The sequence below is a fragment of the Cricetulus griseus genome, chromosome 6 (assembly GCF_003668045.3).
Source record: "Cricetulus griseus strain 17A/GY chromosome 6, alternate assembly CriGri-PICRH-1.0, whole genome shotgun sequence".
Lineage (NCBI taxonomy): Eukaryota > Metazoa > Chordata > Mammalia > Rodentia > Cricetidae > Cricetulus > Cricetulus griseus.
In genome coordinates, this window is record NC_048599.1 from 124,767,879 (window position 1) to 124,787,014 (window position 19,136).

Genomic DNA, 19,136 nt, shown 5'->3' on the forward strand with positions numbered 1-19,136 from the left:
TATAAAATGCATAACTGTTTCTCTATCATTTCACTTTCAGCTAGAAAATGAAAACAAGGTCAAGGTAGCTTACCTTCCACCTCTGCCAATTCGCCTTCGTGCAAATCCTATACATCTTCTTGGAACTGTAAGTGTTGTAAGACAATGCTTATACCTCAACTTATCCAGGTCTGCCAACTCTAAATTTTCACACGTATGGTTAGCTTGGTCCAAACGAGGCTGCAAGGAGAGAGAAAAGAAAAATAACTTATACAGTAATTATGAAAGGAAGAAAAGTTAAATCATGATTAAAATAAAATGACTAAAGGTAGTATTAGGACACAAATTACAATTTAAATGAGAAACTGTAAGATTGGGGCTTAAATGTTTTAAAGTTAAAATTTATAAAATTAAGTCAAAAGTTTCCTATTCAAATTACCTACACAAGCTAAATTAAGTATATAATTTAAAAACCTAAGAAGAATGATTTAGTATTTATTTATACATAGGGAATGAAAGAAAATTATTAATTAATAATTTTTCTATGCGATAAACTGGAGTGGATTTTTTCAAGGGGGTTTGCTAGAGACAACTAAAAGTTGAAGTGTATGCACAGGTTAATTGTAAGCTTTCTCTTTACTTTTAAGGCATGTAGAACCTATTTCTTGGCCTTTACATTATATGTATCATCCTGTTTTTCTGTCTCACCACTTTGTCTCCCTTCTATAGTAGTCTTACCATCTTTTATCAGCCTAACTCGAAAACAAATCCCCCCTACATTGTCTACTCTCATAAAAGCTGTCTATCTGTGAACACCATAATGCAATCACATGGTTTCTATAACCACGTTAAAAGGGTAAAACCACTTTCGCCACTCTACAGTTATACACTTGATAGTTATACACTTGATAGAAAACTTTAGCCTTGGAAAATCAAGGTCATTTTCTTAACACTGCATCCAAAATCCTTCCTTCCTTTCTTTTTTTTTTTCTCCTGTTTTGGTTTTTCGAGACAGGGTTTCTTTGTGTAGTAGCCCTGGCTGTCCTGGAACTAGCTCTGTAAACCTGGCTGGCCTTGAACTCACAGGGATCCACCTGCCACTACCTCCCAAGTGCATTCGTCTTGGCCACAAAGGGATTTATTTCTAAATGTGTCTGAAACTTATAGAAACAATTATTGGACAATACTGGCATGAAAGTTTAAAAAATATACTTACTGGGTATATATTTTATCCATAACACACACACACACAAACACACACACACAATTTTAGTGCAAACCCAGAAGCCACCAAAAGTGCAGAAGCTAACTTAGACATGTACAATTAAATTTCACAATTGCTAAAGCTCTAATTAAAGCTCCAAATGAAGTAAGTTTCAAAACATGAGCTGTCTATTTCCAAGTAAAGGATTCTGGTATCGTCTGAAAGAAGTTGGCATCTTTTAAATACTTTTATTGGTATTCACACACTACAGGAGGCATTAAATAAAAAAAAATACTGATGGACTTCCCACTTTTAGACTCAACCTAAGTTACCTTGACATGAATGATCTGTTAATTCCAGCTCACAAAAATATCACAAAAAACAAAGTTCTTACAGCATAATACTGGCATCCTGCCCGCCTTCTGAAAGCACAGGGACCATCAGGATCATTTTCTTCTTCAGGTTCTGATGCTGGAGATGGTACCTGATAAAACAGGCGTTCCATTTAGCAGTTACCAAGTTAACAAATCAATGTACATAATGATCGAAAATAAAATCAGTTCACAAAATACGTGCCTATTTGCCCCGAACATTTAATAACTGGTAAATATTTTCTGTAGCTATAAACCTGTATTTTTAAGATTCACTCTTGCATCTAAGTACACACAGTATTGTTTTCTTGTTTCTGAACATAAAGGTTAGACTTAAGAATTAGAATTAGTACAGTGATTATTATTATTATTATTATTATTATTATTATTATTATTATTAGTTTTTCAAGACAGGGTTTCTCTGTGTAGCTTTGGAGCCTATCCTGGCACTTGCTCTGTAGACCAGGCTGGCCTCAAACTCACAGAGATCTGCCTGCCTCTGCCTCCTGAGTGCCGGGATTAAAGGTGTGCGCCACCAATGCCCGGCCTAGTACAGTGTTTATATATCCCATTTATATAAAGTCATAAATTGTGCAGTCATAAATACTTGTTGACAGCCATGTTTCACCTATAGGTAGTTGTATTTTTATTTTGGAAACTTCTGTTTATAATAAAGCCAAATGCTAGGAAGAGAGGCCATTAGATTCTTGGGAACCAGAGCCACAACAGCTTCGAGGTGCCATGTAGGTACTAGAAGCAAACCCAGGTCCTCTTTAAGAGCAGCAAGTGATCTCAATCATTGAACAATCTCTCTAGCCCCTGAAATCCCTGCTTAAACATAGCATGTCAGAAACAAAATCAGAAGACAGAAATTTGCTAAAGTATATAAACAGATTAGTTGCTGAGAGATAGTTTAAGACAACAGTGGAGCAAAAGTATAAAGACTTGAGTTGCTACATTAAGAAGGACTTTGCCAGGACCAGATGCTACCAGCCAAATATCCTTATATCATCTGAGGGAACCCCTAGTGCAGGACTGACCCACTAGAAGAACACAATTTATGTCATAAAGACAGGTTAAGTGATATGTAAAATATACTGATACATCAGAGAAACAGTGAATATAAATGTTCACTCTAATGATTAAACACCATAAAAACCTTAGTACTTAAGTTTTAGGTGCCTTACAAGTCTACTTTGCAGTGCATCTTTTTCTCACAAATGATCGTATTTACTCGGTACGGTTTTGAACCTCACAAATCCCTAATTCCTTTCTAGAGAGGAAAATTTTCCCCTCCACATTAATTCCAAACTATAGTGATTACCATAGAGCTGGATCACCTTGGGAAAAGGACATTTGTTTGAGGTTCCAACATCCATTCAATACTCATGGAGGAGAAAGGCACAGCAAGCTGGGGTTAATTCCATTTCCCAAGGTACCAACTCCCAAACTCAAAACTATAAAGAAATCTTAATTTTTACATTTTTGGTTCCTCTGCAAGTATCTACCTCTTCTAAAACAGATAAGGAAGAGATACAAAGTGTCTGACAATTCTTGGCATGAAGCATTTCACCCCTTCCCAACTTTCTCTCCCTAGGGATGGACTCCAGCATGCACAGAAAGGTAGCAACATAGAGTGATGACAGAAGAACCGGAACTCAGAGCACAACCACAATCTGTTAGTCAGTCTGGCTACAATGCTTTCTTAAGGTTATTTATTCCCTTGCTCCTTGTCTAGTGGACAACATGCTATTTTCCCCTATGTGTCCTGAAATCCACCCCTGGGAGAATTTAGAAGAGCTATAGTCTAAATAGCCACATTATTTAGTGATACCAAGGTATAAGCAACCAGTCCTCAGTAATGTGAAAATACCATAAAAATGAATGAAAGTTGACTAAGACTTAGTAAAAGGTTCCAGTAAACTCTTAAAAGTTGTAATATGAGATTTTAATGTGAGGATGGAGGTTAGGGATTATGAGAATAAATATAAAAATCTGAGCTGGAATAAAGATTCCTTAATACACACGGAATGTATGACAAATTATGCTGAGTGGGTGCTTATCTAAGGCAGTGGATGGAATAGCAATCAGAAAAACAGCTTCCTTATGGTTATAGTATCTCATACATCCTTTTTATAGAACATGGAGCATATGCGAGACTTTCTAGGTTCTTACTAATTCTGACAGGAAACTACTCTGCAAATTTTACGTTCATTTATTTAACTGTGTCATTTTCTGAGCTTTTAATAATTTCCCATTTGCCTACTAGTCATACATTATCCCTTCCATCTTTTCCTCTCTCTTCTGTTTGACTCCAGCAATGCAAAACTGCTACATTTCCCTCTCACAATGTTGAATCTCTAGCTTGCAGTATTTCTATTTCCTCCACTTGGAAGAATTTGATAGGTCCACTATTTGTTATATTTCTCATTTCTTCAAAATAGTCCATCCCAGACTAACTGGAAAATTCTTCTGACAAATGTAATGACGCCTTTCATTAAGTGGTTCTCAAGAACATATAAAATAAAGCATATTTTGTTCACTTATTAATACATATGAATGTCAGATTATTTGGAGGAGAAAAACCAAGTCAGTAACAGGGTAAAAACACAATGTAGCCACAGGAGGCACATTTTTATGAACTGGATTTTAAATGGCTGCAAAAATAAAAGGCTTTACAAGCAGTCTTGCTCTTAAAGCTGCTTTTTGGATGCTAGCTTTTAAAAGAAAATTGCTTTTAAGTAAATAAAAATATTAAAATATAACACATCTGATAGTAGATTCAAAAGCTGTTACAATATTTTTCTTTTGGATGTTTTAGATCATATAGAAAAAAGAATAGGTTATTGTCAACCAGGTTATTTTGAAAAATAACTTGACCCTTTAATATATAAAATAAAAGCCTTGTTTTAAAAATACCATTGATGAAATGAAATTAAAAAATTTAATACTAAATACTTTGCTATGAAACTGTTGAATTTTTGAAGGAATTTTTCACAAGTTAAAACTTCAATTAGTTCTTATAAATCTTCTTTAAAATAAAATGGCTTTTACCTAACAAATAAATTTACGTTTTATGTTGGTAGAATATTACAGAAAGCAAACTGCTGGTATTTGTACTCACATTTAAATGTTTTCAAATACTGACATCTTGAACTCTGTAATGCTATTTCTAAAAGGCTACTTTACAAACAGGAAGACAACAAAGATGCTTGTTTTTACAAAAGGGAAAAACTGAAGCTATCTAAATGTCCCACCGAATACATCTTTACAGCTGACAGAAAACAACAGTAAATACTGTGAATGGCAACATATGTGTGTATACATGTATACTTATGAAATATGTAGAAAATGTTTTATAACACTATGTGAGCAAAGCAGAAGCAAGACTAAGATGCCAATTACGTTGAAAAATACAGCAAATAAAAGAGTAGGAGGACATGTGTTTAAAACAGTTTCAAACAAGCACCTGTGGAAATTCATCTTCATCTGAGCTCTGAAAGTCATATTGCTTAATGTCACTCTTATTGATCACAGGCAATGTCTCAGGAGTGGGCTGCGGAGGAGCTATCACAGCCTCTGCCTTAGGCTTCTTTGGGTACTTCTTCTTTTGACGAACCACGTCAGAAGCCTCTTCTTTCAAAGACAAATGATGAGGGTGCTGTTTACGTGTCGGATTTTCCCCCAAAAGGAAGAAATGAAAATCATTTTAGAAATCATGAAAAAACTATGCTGCTCTTTGAAAAACATACACTTTTCTTTAGGAGTTAATTTTAATTATTGTTTTAAGTATGAAAACTTTATTATGGTCATAAACTGAAACATGATTTAGATTTACTTTCTGAAATTTATAATGAAAAATAATTCTGGTGTTTAAGTTTGATTTTTATGAATAGTTAAACTAATTTTTAGACTGTTCTACTATCATACCACTCAGTGTTTAAAAGTATTTAAATTTAATTCTTAGTTAAATCCACTGTGTTGGTGAACAAAATTCATTACTTTATTTTAAAAAATAACTGAATTAGATCACAAACTTATTAATTTAGTTCTACACTTATTTCTAATTTTTTTTTTAAAAAAAGTCTACAGGTGGTAATCTTTTGAGAAAAATAAGCTTATGAGCTAGGCAAACACTTTCATTTTTTACAACATATAATTATTGCCTTGACTGAACAATAATCAAATGGCCCTCAAGTACCCCAGGGTTCTGTGGAGTCCATCTGGCAAGGGGCTGACTAAGGGGTTGGGCCTTCCTCCTTTTCACAAAGCAGAGACCTGGCTCTGCTTTATATACTGGTTGGTACTGCTTTTGATAAAAGGTTAACTGCCACTTTAAAAAATGCTGGAAATGACTGTTCTGACAACAAAGTAAAAACTTTAAAGGTATAAAATTATTAAGGAAATTATATATTGAATCATGTAGCCAAGATATTAGATTACCTTAGAATGAGAAACAGTGCACATAACAGAAATGCTGTTTGAGGGTCAGATCATAGTTAGTGAAATACAAGCTTCTTGGCAGAGATGGATAATTGGGTACAGACTATTAGATCAAAAGGAAAATTTCTCAGCAATTTTCCATGTTTTAAGGTGGGATGAAAGAAAATTAAATATAGTAACTGTGTGCAGGGTAAGACAACAATGTGTTACACTGTGTCTCTAAAAATAGTAGGCCATTGTTATTTACTTAGACAAAACTTAGTAAGATTCAATGTAATTCTGTCAATAATTATGGGTTAAAATTTTATACTGTAATGCCTAGTAATCATATTCTTAGGAAAAGCTCTGACTGATACAAAGTAGATTAAAAAGTAGTTTTCAAAGTGACATTTGTTGTGCTGATAACTTTTTTTTTGCTATCTTTGTGAATGTGATTCAAAGGGAATCAGGTGGGTGGGCTAGATGCCTGTGATTAATAAGAACCTGCTGGTTGAACTGACATGATTTGAATGAGGAGGAGTCATACTGCTCCACATTCTTCCTTGGTGTTTAATACGATCCCATGAAAAACAATGACATTTTTAAAAGATGAATTTTCCACAAACACCCCAAGTCACTTATAAAATCTTACTGCAGAGTAAGCCTCTACTTACTGTTTAGATGCTTCAGGTCAATGCTTATTCAAATCTAAACTTCTTAATATTAAAGGCTCTATGAATTTTTGCATATCCAAATTAATACTTTAATACAGCAAATAAGCACTAAATAAAAACCAAGGACAGCTCTTTTGACTACACCATAGTCCAGAATGTAGAGGACTTTCTAAAGTCAATCAAGGCATGTTATTGGCAATTGCTGGTTCTGGCAATGACCCTGTTCTCTAGAGAAGCAGACAGAACATCAAAACAATGCACTTTGGCAGACATGAACTCAAACTGTAAGTGACACTCACTAGCTATGATCTAGAAGTCACAGAGGTAGTTTTTGAGGGGACTAATGGGTCACTGTGTATACAAACACCTATCAAAGTGGTGGCATAATAATAATTAAAAAAAAAAACATGCTATTTACTTTCTTCCTTTACCACCGTATTATGTGATCAATATTACCACCCATGATTCACTCCAAAGAATTATTTACCTTAGTTTTACATTCTTGAACTTTGTGATGGTTTCCATTATGAAGAGTTGCTGGTGTGGCATATAACTCTTTTTCTGATCTATTAACTTTCACTTCATTAAGGATTTCACCCCCATAGTCTCCCAGATGATATCTTGAAAAGAAAATGAAGTATAAGAAAACAAAACAGAGTTTAATGATAAAGAAAAATATATTCAAATCTATGACATTTTAAGTAATTGAATGAGCAAAATAGAACTATCAATTTTGACAGTTGGGAAGGGATGAGACAGCCTCAAGTGTCCAGGTGGCCTCAAACTTGCTTCAACTCCTGATCTCCCTGTGCAACCTCAACTGCTGAAATTATAGGCATGTATCACCAAGCCTAGCTTTAGGATAGCAGATTACTGTTAAAAAACAAAAAAAGTTACAAAATCCAAGTTCATATTTGAGATTCTGATAAAAACACAATGATCAAGAACTTTAAAAATGCCTAAGGCATATAACACACAAATTTCTCAAGTATTTTATCAAGCACTGGGAATATTGCTTAGAATGTTTACTTCAGCAATCACACAAAATTCCCTAAAACCTAATGGAACTTCAGTCTATTTAATTATGCAGGAAAATACTCATAGATCATAATTCTGAGGAATAGAAACAGGAAATTTTGCCTTTTAACCATTCATTTAACAAAAACTAACATACAGAGAAATGGGCAAGATAATTCCTAGATTTTAAGAAAAGTACAAAGTACAAGTACAATGATTCTGCCAATATCTAAAAAGATCAATTCTCTACACTCCAATCTCCCCAAATAAATTCTAAACCAAAACAATCTAATTTTAAAATTAACTAGCAACGACAAAATTTATAAGGTAGAAATGAAATTTTATTACATAATCTCTATCTATGGTCACAAAGCCTGGCTAACATAGCCCTAGTATGGACAGTCACAATGTTACCTTTTCTCCACGACTTCCAGGGTTAAGTGCAATAATTCCCGTTTGGTTTTCTCTCTTCTCTTAATCATTTCCAAAATTGTTATGGCTCTACTGAACTCCCGTCTCAGCTTCAACATCTTTTCATAAGAGGCTTCATCATTCTTACGGTTCTTTTGAAATAATAACAATTTTAGAGAATAATGAAATTATTCATGTTTCCAGTTTCATTTAACAACCTCTTACTAAATCTCAATTATCCTATAAGTTTTAAATTATTAAAAGAAATGAGCAAATATCCAGATAGCAATTCCACAAGAATTCATCTGTTTAACTTAATTTTTGATAACTAATGGTACAGAAAGAATAATTTCAATGTAGAAAAAAATCCACCTGCCGGGCGTTGGTGGCACATGCCTTTAATCCCAGCACTCGGGAGGCAGAGGCAGGCGGATCTCTGTGAATTGGAGGCCAGCCTGGTCTCCAGAGCAAGTGCCAGGATCGGCTCCAAAGCTACACAGAGAAACCCTGTCCCAAAAACCAAAAAAAAAAAAAAAAAAAAAAAAGAAAAAAAAAAGAAAAAAAATCCACCTGACACAAAACCTAGTATATGAAAATTATAAAGTCCTCCTTCTGCAGTAATGTGCTACCCAATGATAAAAAACACCTCTACCAAGATCAAGGAATGGAAAAAATAGACCACAAGAGTGTCTAGCCATGTCCATCCAAATCTGCAGGTGAGAGCTAAAAGCTCCCAGCAATACATATAATCAAGAACAATAACAAAACTTCACTTCTGGCAACTCAGAAAACTGAAAACAGAATATTGAGTATTTCAAGAAATGGGATTCTCATGCTTCAACATAGACCTCATTGTAGGGGGAGAAAGAGATCTAGCAAAATCTTTAGACTTCAGATTATTGCTAACTTCTTACTTGTAAGCATAAAACATAACTTCAAATAAAAGATGACTCTGTTGTAATAAGCAGCATTCATCAGAATATAAAATCACCAATGACGTGTGCTTTAAGTCAAATGTCCCCAGTGTTTATACAGAGTCACATTTAAACACAGAACTTTAGTACTTCTCAACTGTCAGATTGACCTACACTTAAACCATCTTTTCATTCTTGAATTAACAATTGAATGTAATATCAGAAAGAATCTGAAGTATGTCTAAGGTTTCATAATAGATTACGAATGAAAATATAAAAGCCTTGAGTTTTATTTTTCCTTTTATCCACTTGGAAATAGTGTTAATCATAATCCTTTATGTTACTGCATATGGAGTATTTCTAAATGCTAAGATATTATCTTATTTTGCCAGAAGAAAATTCACCTTTATCCCCCCTTCACTGCATTAGCACTCTGTGACAAAAGATAGTAGGTGGAGTACAGTTAAAAGCAATTTTGGAGGGTAGACAGGAAACAATAACTTGTAACTGAAAAAAAAATCAACATGATCAACAGCAAACATTAAAATGCTTTCTATTCTGCTAATACTATATGTGCTTCCCAGATACATATATATGACACAAAGAATCAAAAGATGACTATTCATGAAGCTACATCTATATTTTGTGTCTGCTCTACTCTTCAAAACATGACTTATTTTGAAATAATTTCAGACAAAGTTACCAAAAAATAGCAAAAATGCTTTCCATAGATCTAACCAGATCTCCCAAAGGTTTGAAGTTTAACTAGCTTTTTGTCTCTAGTTAGGTATATAAATATACACAAATATACAAATTTGGTAGTATTTTCCAAATTTGAGATGAACAAATGTCCCTAAATATTCTAATCTGGTTTTACAAAGACAATGATGCTTTCACACAATTATAGCACAGTGATCAAAATCTGGAAACTAAGATCAATAGAATATTGGTGAGACAGTATTTTTAATCTCAAAATTAATTATTTTGCAAGTCTGACTCAGGATTAAACACTGTTTCTAGTTGTTATTTTCTAACACTCCATTATTTGGAAAAGTTCTATTTTTCTGTGTTCATCATGATTCCATTTTTTAAATGAGGAGTATTTATTTTTGTAGTGTATTCTTCAATTTGAGTTTCAATGTTTTCCCATGATTATATTTAGGTTGTATGTTTTTGACACAACTACCACAGAAATGACACTCACACCCTATCAAGAGTTAGAAAACACAATTTGTCCTATCACTGCTGATTACTTAATTAAGATGGTGTCTATTGGGTTTACCTACTAAAATATTTTCCCTTTTAAATTAACCTAGCATGCTGTATAATTATATGAGCATTGTTTGTCATTAAAATATCCCTCATTAGTTTAATGGTTCTTTCACCTGAGATAATTATTAGCATTGTTGGTTGCCAAATGGTGGTTTAAACTGTTTTTGTTGATTTTTTTTAAGTTTTGACATCTAAAGAAAAAGATGTAATGAATGGATAAAGAAAAAGTACAAATACATAGTGGAAATTCTTTCAGCTAGAAAAATGAAATTTATTTTAAATGGATAATTGGAGATCATTATGTTATACAAACTAAGCCAAGACTCAGAAAGACAAATACTACATTTTCCCCCATTTATAGAATCTCAATTTAAATTTGTATGTGCACAGATATGTATATGTGTGGTTATGAAAATAGAAAGAGGATGAATAGATCTTAGAGGGGAGTATTTTTTTAAAGATTTTATTTATTTATTATGTATACAACATTCTGCTTCTATATATATCTGCACACCAGAAGAAGGCACCAGGTCTCATTACGGATGGTTGTAAGCCACCATGTGGTTGCTGGGAATTGAACTCAGGACCTCTGGAAGAGCAGTTGGTGCTCTTAACCTCTGAGCCATCTCTCCAGCTCCAGAGGGGAGTATTAATACATGATATGGAGCATAAGAGAAGACTGTGGTGATCTGCAAAGGAGTGGCACTATTAGAAGGTGTGGCCTTGTTGGAAGAAGTGTGTCACGGTGTGTGTGTGTGTGTGTGTGTGTGTGTGTGTGTGTGTGTGTGTGTAAGACTTTGAGGTCTCTTTTGCTCAAGCTTCCCTCAGTGTGACTGTTAGTTGACTTCCTGTTGCCTGCAAGATGTAGTAGGACTCTCAACTCCTCTGGTACCATGTCTGCCTGCACACTGCCATGCTCCCCACCATGATGATAATGGACTAAACCTCTGAAACTGCAAGCCAGCCCCATCAATCAAATGTTTTCTTTATAAGAGTTGCCGTTGTCATGGTGTCTCTTCACCATGCAATAGTAACCCTAAGACAAAGACTATTTGCAGATGTTAAGAAGGCTACAGCAGGTAGAGAACAGTGTTTGGCATGGAGAAGGACAGCATGAAGACATATGAAACCCTTCACTTTTAAGTATTGAATTAAAAAACATTTATGTGGTCTCATTCTCTGTCTCAACCTCACATTTATCTAAGTATGGGCTCATGGCCTATTCTATGAGTTATGATTCATTACTGATTACTTTGATGCTTAAACTTCCCCAGTTCCCTTCAGGTTGGCTCCTGTGCCCTACCTACTATGGCTCCAACTTGTTATCTTCTTGCATAGCAGAATCCTCCTAGGCTTATCTTTATACTTCATCAACATCAAAAACAACAAGTTCACACTAATACTGTTTCTATTCTCTTCTAATGGCCTTACTGTGGTGATATCTTGCTTGTACAAATAAAGCCTGTCTGAAGATCAGAGGATGGAATTTGTCACTAGCTAACCATAGAGGTCTGGAGATCTGTACAGACAGGAAGTAAGATGGCTGGGCAGAGAGAGGATATAAGGGGGAAGAAACAGAAACCCACTCTCTTGTTCACTGAGAGGCTAAGAGAGGTAAAGGTGGCTTTGGCTTGCTCTTTCTTCTCTCTGATCTCTCAGCATTTTCCTCTATATCTGACTCTGGGTTTTTATTATTTAGACCAATTAAGAACTACTTTTTACACCTTACTCTCTAGTTTCTAACAATATCATTTTTTTTAACTGTTTGCTCTGGGCCAACTCATGTTTATTTTTAAAAACTTTTTCATTTATGTTTAATTTTATCTTAATAATATGTGTATGCAGCTATGTGTACAAGAGTGCAGGTGCCCACAGAAGCCACTGGTGTTGAGTCACTCTGGAGCTCAAATTACAGAAGTTGTGAGCTGTAATCCAAACTTAGGTCTTCTCTAAGAGAAGCCAGTGTTCCTAACTGCTCCATGCCTCCAGCTCCTCAGGATTAACTCTTTTCTTCTTATTGCAGCTATATATTATACTTCTGTACCTACCATCAAATCCCTAGAAGTGATTTTCAAAGTACTGTCATTTGGAGTCAATTGCAGATCTTTTTGTCATGAAAGATGATTCACAGGTGACTGATGTGCACAGGCAGAACTGAGAACCCGGGAGCTTCCCTTCCCACACTATTTTTCTGAGTCAGAGGTAGACAGATGGCAAAGGCAATAAATAAGACTGCATCTATGTAGTTAGCATATTAAATACACGTGCTGATTAGGACTTTCTAACCAGTACATTCAGATAAGATTATCTGGTGTAAAAATGTCCTAAATGTCCACCTTAATTTTAGTTCAGTGAGTTACAGTTAAATTCTAGACTGCCACGCAAACATCACCATGCAAACAATAGTCCTTGTAGCCTCTGCACAAGCTGTAAGTGTTTTTAAGTTTAATGAGGCAAAGAAAGGAAACAGGGCCTTGTTACCAGCAGTATTATCCCTGCATGCCCCATCCTGCCCTCCTCCTCTATACCTATTGTGCCAACACCTTCCCATCTTTCTAATTTTGAAACACAGTAAATGTTTGTTAATAGCACACAGTGCATGGCAGGGATAATCCATTTGATCTACAATTGAAGAGAAGAATGAAAAACAAAGAGTACTGAAAAGAAAAGTGCAGTACCCTGGAGAGGAAAATGAAAATAATGAGCTAGACAAAAGGCAAGAAGCAACGTCAGGGAAAATTGGTACTGGTGATTGTGGGGTGGTGACATGCCTAATTTAAGAAACAGTACTAGTAAGTAGTTCTTGAAATCCATTGCTAAAAAAAGAATAAAGTTTACTTTTACATCCAGAATATCACTTATATGCAAATAAATCATCAATTTCAAGGATTTCACACCTGCTCACTAAAAGTAGCACGATACTACTTTCCCTCCGGAAAAGATTACTAATGGCCATGTTTATAATGTAAGCCAACTGATGGTACTGCTTCTAAACAGCAACTGGTAGTTCGAACTTCCAATGCTGTCTCTTTCTTCACAGCTAGTCCACAGTTACTGTGTTCACAAACTTAGTTCATCTTAATCTTTTTTAACTAAGATGTTACAACTTCAAAATCCTTAGCTCTTCTCAGCTAAGACTGGGGTGCTAAACTGAGAAATAGGTCTGTGCTAGTGACAGCCATATATTCTTAGGAAATCCATCCTTTTATGTTTAGGAAAATCACATTCATAATAAAGACTCATACAAAAATTAGCCAGTAGGAGAGTTTTTTCCTAAAACACACAAATCCCTGCATCTGCTGTACTTCACAGCTGTTAATGTAACAGCTGACAAAGATAAGCTTTCAATGTTAGCAGAAACAAGAATCCACAGAAAATGCTGCATTCCACATTATAATTCTTCAATTTTTAACTCCAGTGTTCTGTTTCCTTGTGAGGTTAACAGAATATGATACCACATGTAGTATTCATTGTTCCTTATGACAAATGCAAGCCAGTGAACAATCCCCTGAAACAATACTTCCATTTTATCCTATGTCATATCATTCCACAGTACAGAATTTTATTTCTCTTAAATTCTGGTTCATACTTTCGGAATTCAGAAGATGTAAACATATCTGTCAACTTGAAATCTGACACAACTGACAATTAAGAAAGTGAGAAAAAGATGCAATTATTACTTTTGGTGATTTCCAGAACAGGTTTGAAAAAGAACTCTTCCTTACTTCCTACGAGACCATAAACTTAGAGGCAACAAGACCATTTTCACTTGCAAGAACAAGAATACTATTTCACAACACCTCAGTAACCAAGAAGGAAAAGTCTTGTTCAGATTCTTAGCTTCTCAAATCAAGCTACATTCAATTAAATACAATGCAGACATTACCTTTCGAGTCTGCATTTTCTCTGTTCTCCTTCGAAATGCAACATAAGGATCATTGTTGGTAGAACCATCTCTTTTCTCTTGCTTAATCTGGGGGATGAGGGATGGCCCCCTGCAGTTTTTCCGTTTTCTCACCCAGTAGTCATATACAGCTTTAATAAGGTAATCGTCTTCATTTAGCAGCAGTTTTGCTTCTTGAAGTGTTACAAGCTAAACAGAAAGCACAAGATGTCACCAAGGGCAATGATGAGAAAGAAATCAGGTTAAACTACAGCAACTGGAGAAAATGTGATCCATTTAAATAATTACACTTAGATAGTGGTGTGGCTGGTGAAGACAGAAAGACTCAGAAGTTGGGGTGTTATTTTTAAAAAAAAATCAGTATTTTGCCAAGAGAGGTACTACTATTTAAAATATTTGATAAGAGGCTGGGGAGATGGGGTTCAGTGAGGAACTACAACTAAAAAGGAGGCGAGTCACTGAAGAAGAAAGCATTTAATGAAGTTGGACGAGTGATACTTGGAAAGACCACTATTGATATGTCTTGTGTAAATTCTGGGGTAGAAGATGCCTACAAGCCTTCAAACTTTCTGCATTAGAAGATTCTACTCCATTTTAAGTTGGCTAGTTACAAATTTATTAGCATCTATCTGTTTCGTTTTCAGTAGAAACTAGAAGATACGAATTTCTTTTTATCCACTTTTAAAATATACTGTAACCCACTATGACTATTTTGAAATTGATAAATAAAAGGACAGGTTTCAACATTATGCAATTTTGAATCCCTTGTATGAAATACATATAAAAGTAACCACACTAGTTGAGCTGGCTAAATGCAAGGAAATTCTTGTTCTCAACACCCCCTGGTTCAAGATACTGTCAAGTAATGCTGATGTACCGCAAAATAAAATGTATAAAAATTTGTTTAATCATATACACTGCCTTGCTGCTTGAGAAGATCAGACCAGTCACCTTTAGCAGGATGAAATGGGGGTGTCTGTTACTTACAATGAACTCTACATTAGAAAACTATCATAGCATTTTAAGGCTAGGAAGCCTTGCTGCAGTGATGCCACCCAAGCCATTTTAGAGAAGAGTCATTTGTCACAAGTTGAGATAGAACCTAAGACATGTTCTCTAGAAATCAGAAATAAGCAGAAAAATTTCTCACTAAAATTATGCATTGACTTATATGTTATATAAAATCATCTGAAAAAGACATGACTCAATAAACAAATTTCTTAAGTGAGTTCCTGTGCTGATGTAACTTTACAGAATGAATGTACTGATCACTGGACTCCCCAAATCTATGTAGTGACTTTCTGAGTTGATGATCTGTTATAATTTGGCTGCCCTGACTGACACGCACACCCCTCTTCCTATTGCTACAACTGGAAGTTGTACAATTAATTATGATCAAGTTGCTAGGACAGACAAAACAAATACTGTAAACACATGGTCAAAAGATCAAATGAAGACTAGGCTTTCGGTAGGTCATCAATGTCACTGTATTCAAATGACAAATGATAGTAAACACTACCAAGTTCCATTCAATCAAACCATTAAAACCTTATTGCAGCACTTCAGCAAGGCTTCCCAGTTTTAAAATGATATGCTTTTTTTTCTAATTTAGAGTTCATTGTAAGCAACGGACACATTCATTACATCCTGCCAAAATGCTAATTGACTGGTCTGATCTTCTCAAGGAATAAGGCATTGTGTATGATTAAGCAAATTTTATTTTGAGGTACATCAGCATTATGCTTGCTGAATTCACAAAGGAGAAATAAACCCTTTAATGCCTATGTCAGAACTCTGATGGAAAGCATTTGTCACAGACATGACAGTATCTTGAGCCAGGACAGTGTTATTGGGTTTACTTTTATGTACGTAATTCATACAAGGAAGAGAATATACTGATAATTCAACTCATGTATTCTAGTCCACATGACAGTTGAGTATAAAAAAGAACTTGTATTTCTAACCATGATTTTTTTCCCATGATCTTTTCTTAAAGCTATTTTAAAAGTTATGCTGCTTATTTAACTCCTCTGAATATATATAAGTGCAGGCCTGTGCACACCACAGTTCCTGTGTGGAGGCAGAGGACAATTTTCAGGAGTAGTTCTCGACTTCTACCTTGCTGAGGCAGGGTCTTATTTCTGCTGCTGAACTGTGAATTCTAAGTTAGCTAGCATGTGAACTTTTAAGTGATTCTCCTCTCTCTACCTGCCATCCTATGAGTATTAGGATTACAGATTTAAGCCACTGAATCCAACTTTTTGTATGAGTTCTGAGAACTAAATTCAGGCCATCAGGATTGTTGTTGTTTTTACCTGCTAACTATCTTATCTTCCTGACCCTCTAAACACAATCTTACATAGCTTCAAATTATTAAAAGTTCTTGCAATGGTAATATAGATTACTAAATTCTACAAGAACAGGACTAGAACAAGAACTGAACTTTTTGTCTGATTTCATTTTTTGCATATCCATGTGCCCTTGGGAGAGTGTAGTAGATTGAACTCAGGCCCTAAGACAGGATAGGTGAGCACTCATCTACTGACCAACACTATTAGTCCAGAATAGACTTCCTGAAATTCTACCTCATACTGACATCACACCATCTTTGGCAGCTCTCATATGCTAGAGGCCAGGAAAAAAGCTGCATTTGTGTCAGCTATTTGATCATTATGTTGCTGAGACTATTTTGTGATCTTTGCTAATTAAATCAAGAACTTAGTCTAATTGTAGAGTGAGGAGGAGAACAAGAGCTCTTTTCCAGTCAGCAGACCAATAGTGAGATTCTTATCCCACACCACACTGTGACTACTTCCTATGCTCCTGTATGTGCCAGAGAACTAAATGACTTATGTTTACCCTCCTTTCTGGTGCTCTTTGCTCCTGCTTGCAATGTCTTTTTTTCTTCTTTTGAAATATCCTATATTATAACTAATAATTTAACATACAATTTATAGTTAAACATTGTGACATTTTTCCAATGTCAGCTGTATTTACCAAAAATCAAAACCCCATGGCATTTATTTGCTGGTTTGTTTATGTGTAGTCCTGGTTTACATTCTGCCTCAGCTCCTGTGCTGCAATTACAGGTAGGCATGATTATGCTGGGCTTTTTTTTTTTGTTACCACTTTTAAATAATTGTTTAAAAACTCTGCCCCTTAGAATGCATTTTATTTACTAAACAGCAGTGGAAGCCAATTGTGATTGGAGAAAAGATCTGTAGTAAATGTGTTACTTCTGAGACAGCTCTTGGCTGTCTGGGCATCAAGAGACAGGGAGGGTACTACTTGCCATTGTGCTTTCCTTCCAGACCACTACAAACTCTGTGGTACCAAGGACAATTGAGTGTGCTGACAGACAAAAACCCAAGGCCTTGCAATTTCAATATATTTTGAATAAACAAATGAATTACAAAAAAATTAAAAGTTTTTTTTTAATTTACAGAAGTCAATTAGGCAAAAGGGATATATTAGCTTATCATTACCTCAGATTGTGGAGAAAGGGAAAATAAACTAAGTTATGTTCTTTAGCTAAAGAAACTCACAAAATGGAAATAAAAGCAAGAAAAACACAAAGCTGAAGGAGAATCTGGGAACTTTAGAATAGAGTATGGGTGAAATCAGATATAGGCAGAGTATAGATACTCTTCACCTGGGAGAGCTTGCATTTCTTTTCTGTGAGGGTGACTCTGCTACAGACCATCTTTGTCTTACCTTTCTTCTTTCAAATCTGCTAATTTCCAAATAATTGTAATCATCTACATTAAAGTGTTAAATGGTACTTTTTCACCTTATGTTCTCCAAGAATGAATAACAACAGTTGGTTTACAACGGACATAGTGAAATAGTGACATGATTTTATGTAGACAACACAACAAACATTATCAAACAACTTGAAAATCACAGTGTCACACAATTATGGAAAACATTATCAAACAACTTATCAAACAACTTGAAAATCACAGTGTCACACAATTATGGAAAACCAATGTGAGGGAAAAAAAATCCACATTCAATTAAGCAGAAATATACACTGCAACACACTGAGTATTCTACATGTATTAAATTGGAGAAAAAGCATTAATTTTATCAAAGGCCCAGGAAATGGAAAAGGTCTTCAAACTACAGTAATGAAGATTTGGCAGAATCACAAAAGCTCAGAGACAGAATCCTCAAGAAAGCATTGTCATATCATCCATGTATTATTTTTCAAAGGACATGTGTCCAAATAAAAAAGAATACTTCAATTTCAACTCTAAGCCTACTAATGCCACAGCTAAATAACATTATATGGTCCTTATTCATAGGGAACCAAAACTAATCCACTAAACTCATATGATTGCCAGGCCTAGTGGCAAACACTGTAATCTCAACAGTTAGGAGGTAGAGGCATGAGGATTAGGAGAGCTCTAGGCTAGCCTGATCTACATGAGACCCTTTCTCAAAACAAAAAACCAGCTAGTCAAACAAATACACAAACAAATCACACTATTCCACTTATCTCCCTATTTGAGATAACTACTACAGAACTATCTGTGAATCCATTCTTTCATTCAAAGCTTTCACTATAGTTTTCGTATAAGAAAAAAATTTTTCCTAGCCACATACTGATAATACTGCTAAAACCAACCTCTGCAGCAATGTGAACAACACTGGTTTCCAGCGATACAGTTAAAAGAAACCTGGGTATAACAACACTTTGAGCTGTAATTGAACCTATAAAAACTAAATTTGAGTTACTTAGGGGCTGGGACGATAGCTCTGCAGTTAACACCACCTGCTGCTCTCCTGTGGACCGGTTTGTTTCCCAATGCTGTCATGGTGGATCACAACCATCCCTAACTCCAGTTCCAGGTGATCCAACACCCTCTTATGTCTGCAGACACCAGACATGTACATGGTGCACATACAAACATGCAAGCAACACTCTGTACTCACAAAATTTTAAATTAGTCTTTCATTGATTTG

General features: G+C 35.2%; 1 protein-coding gene across 2 annotated transcripts in view; it reads right to left on the reverse strand.

Moving 5' to 3' along the window:
- Epc2 (enhancer of polycomb homolog 2) overlaps positions 1-19,136 on the reverse strand; it is a 98,652-nt gene that overhangs the window by 14,708 nt on the left and 64,808 nt on the right. The window contains exons 4-9 of one of the 2 annotated variants that reach the window (XM_027420463.2): positions 14,151-14,357; positions 8,082-8,230; positions 7,138-7,270; positions 5,024-5,215; positions 1,578-1,667; positions 74-219 (exon numbers count right to left, since the gene is read on the reverse strand). In XM_027420463.2, coding sequence (XP_027276264.1) covers positions 74-219; positions 1,578-1,667; positions 5,024-5,215; positions 7,138-7,270; positions 8,082-8,230; positions 14,151-14,357 — 917 coding nt within the window. The remainder of the gene's footprint in view (positions 1-73; positions 220-1,577; positions 1,668-5,023; positions 5,216-7,137; positions 7,271-8,081; positions 8,231-14,150; positions 14,358-19,136) is intronic. The other variant, XM_027420464.2, reaches the window with a different exon arrangement.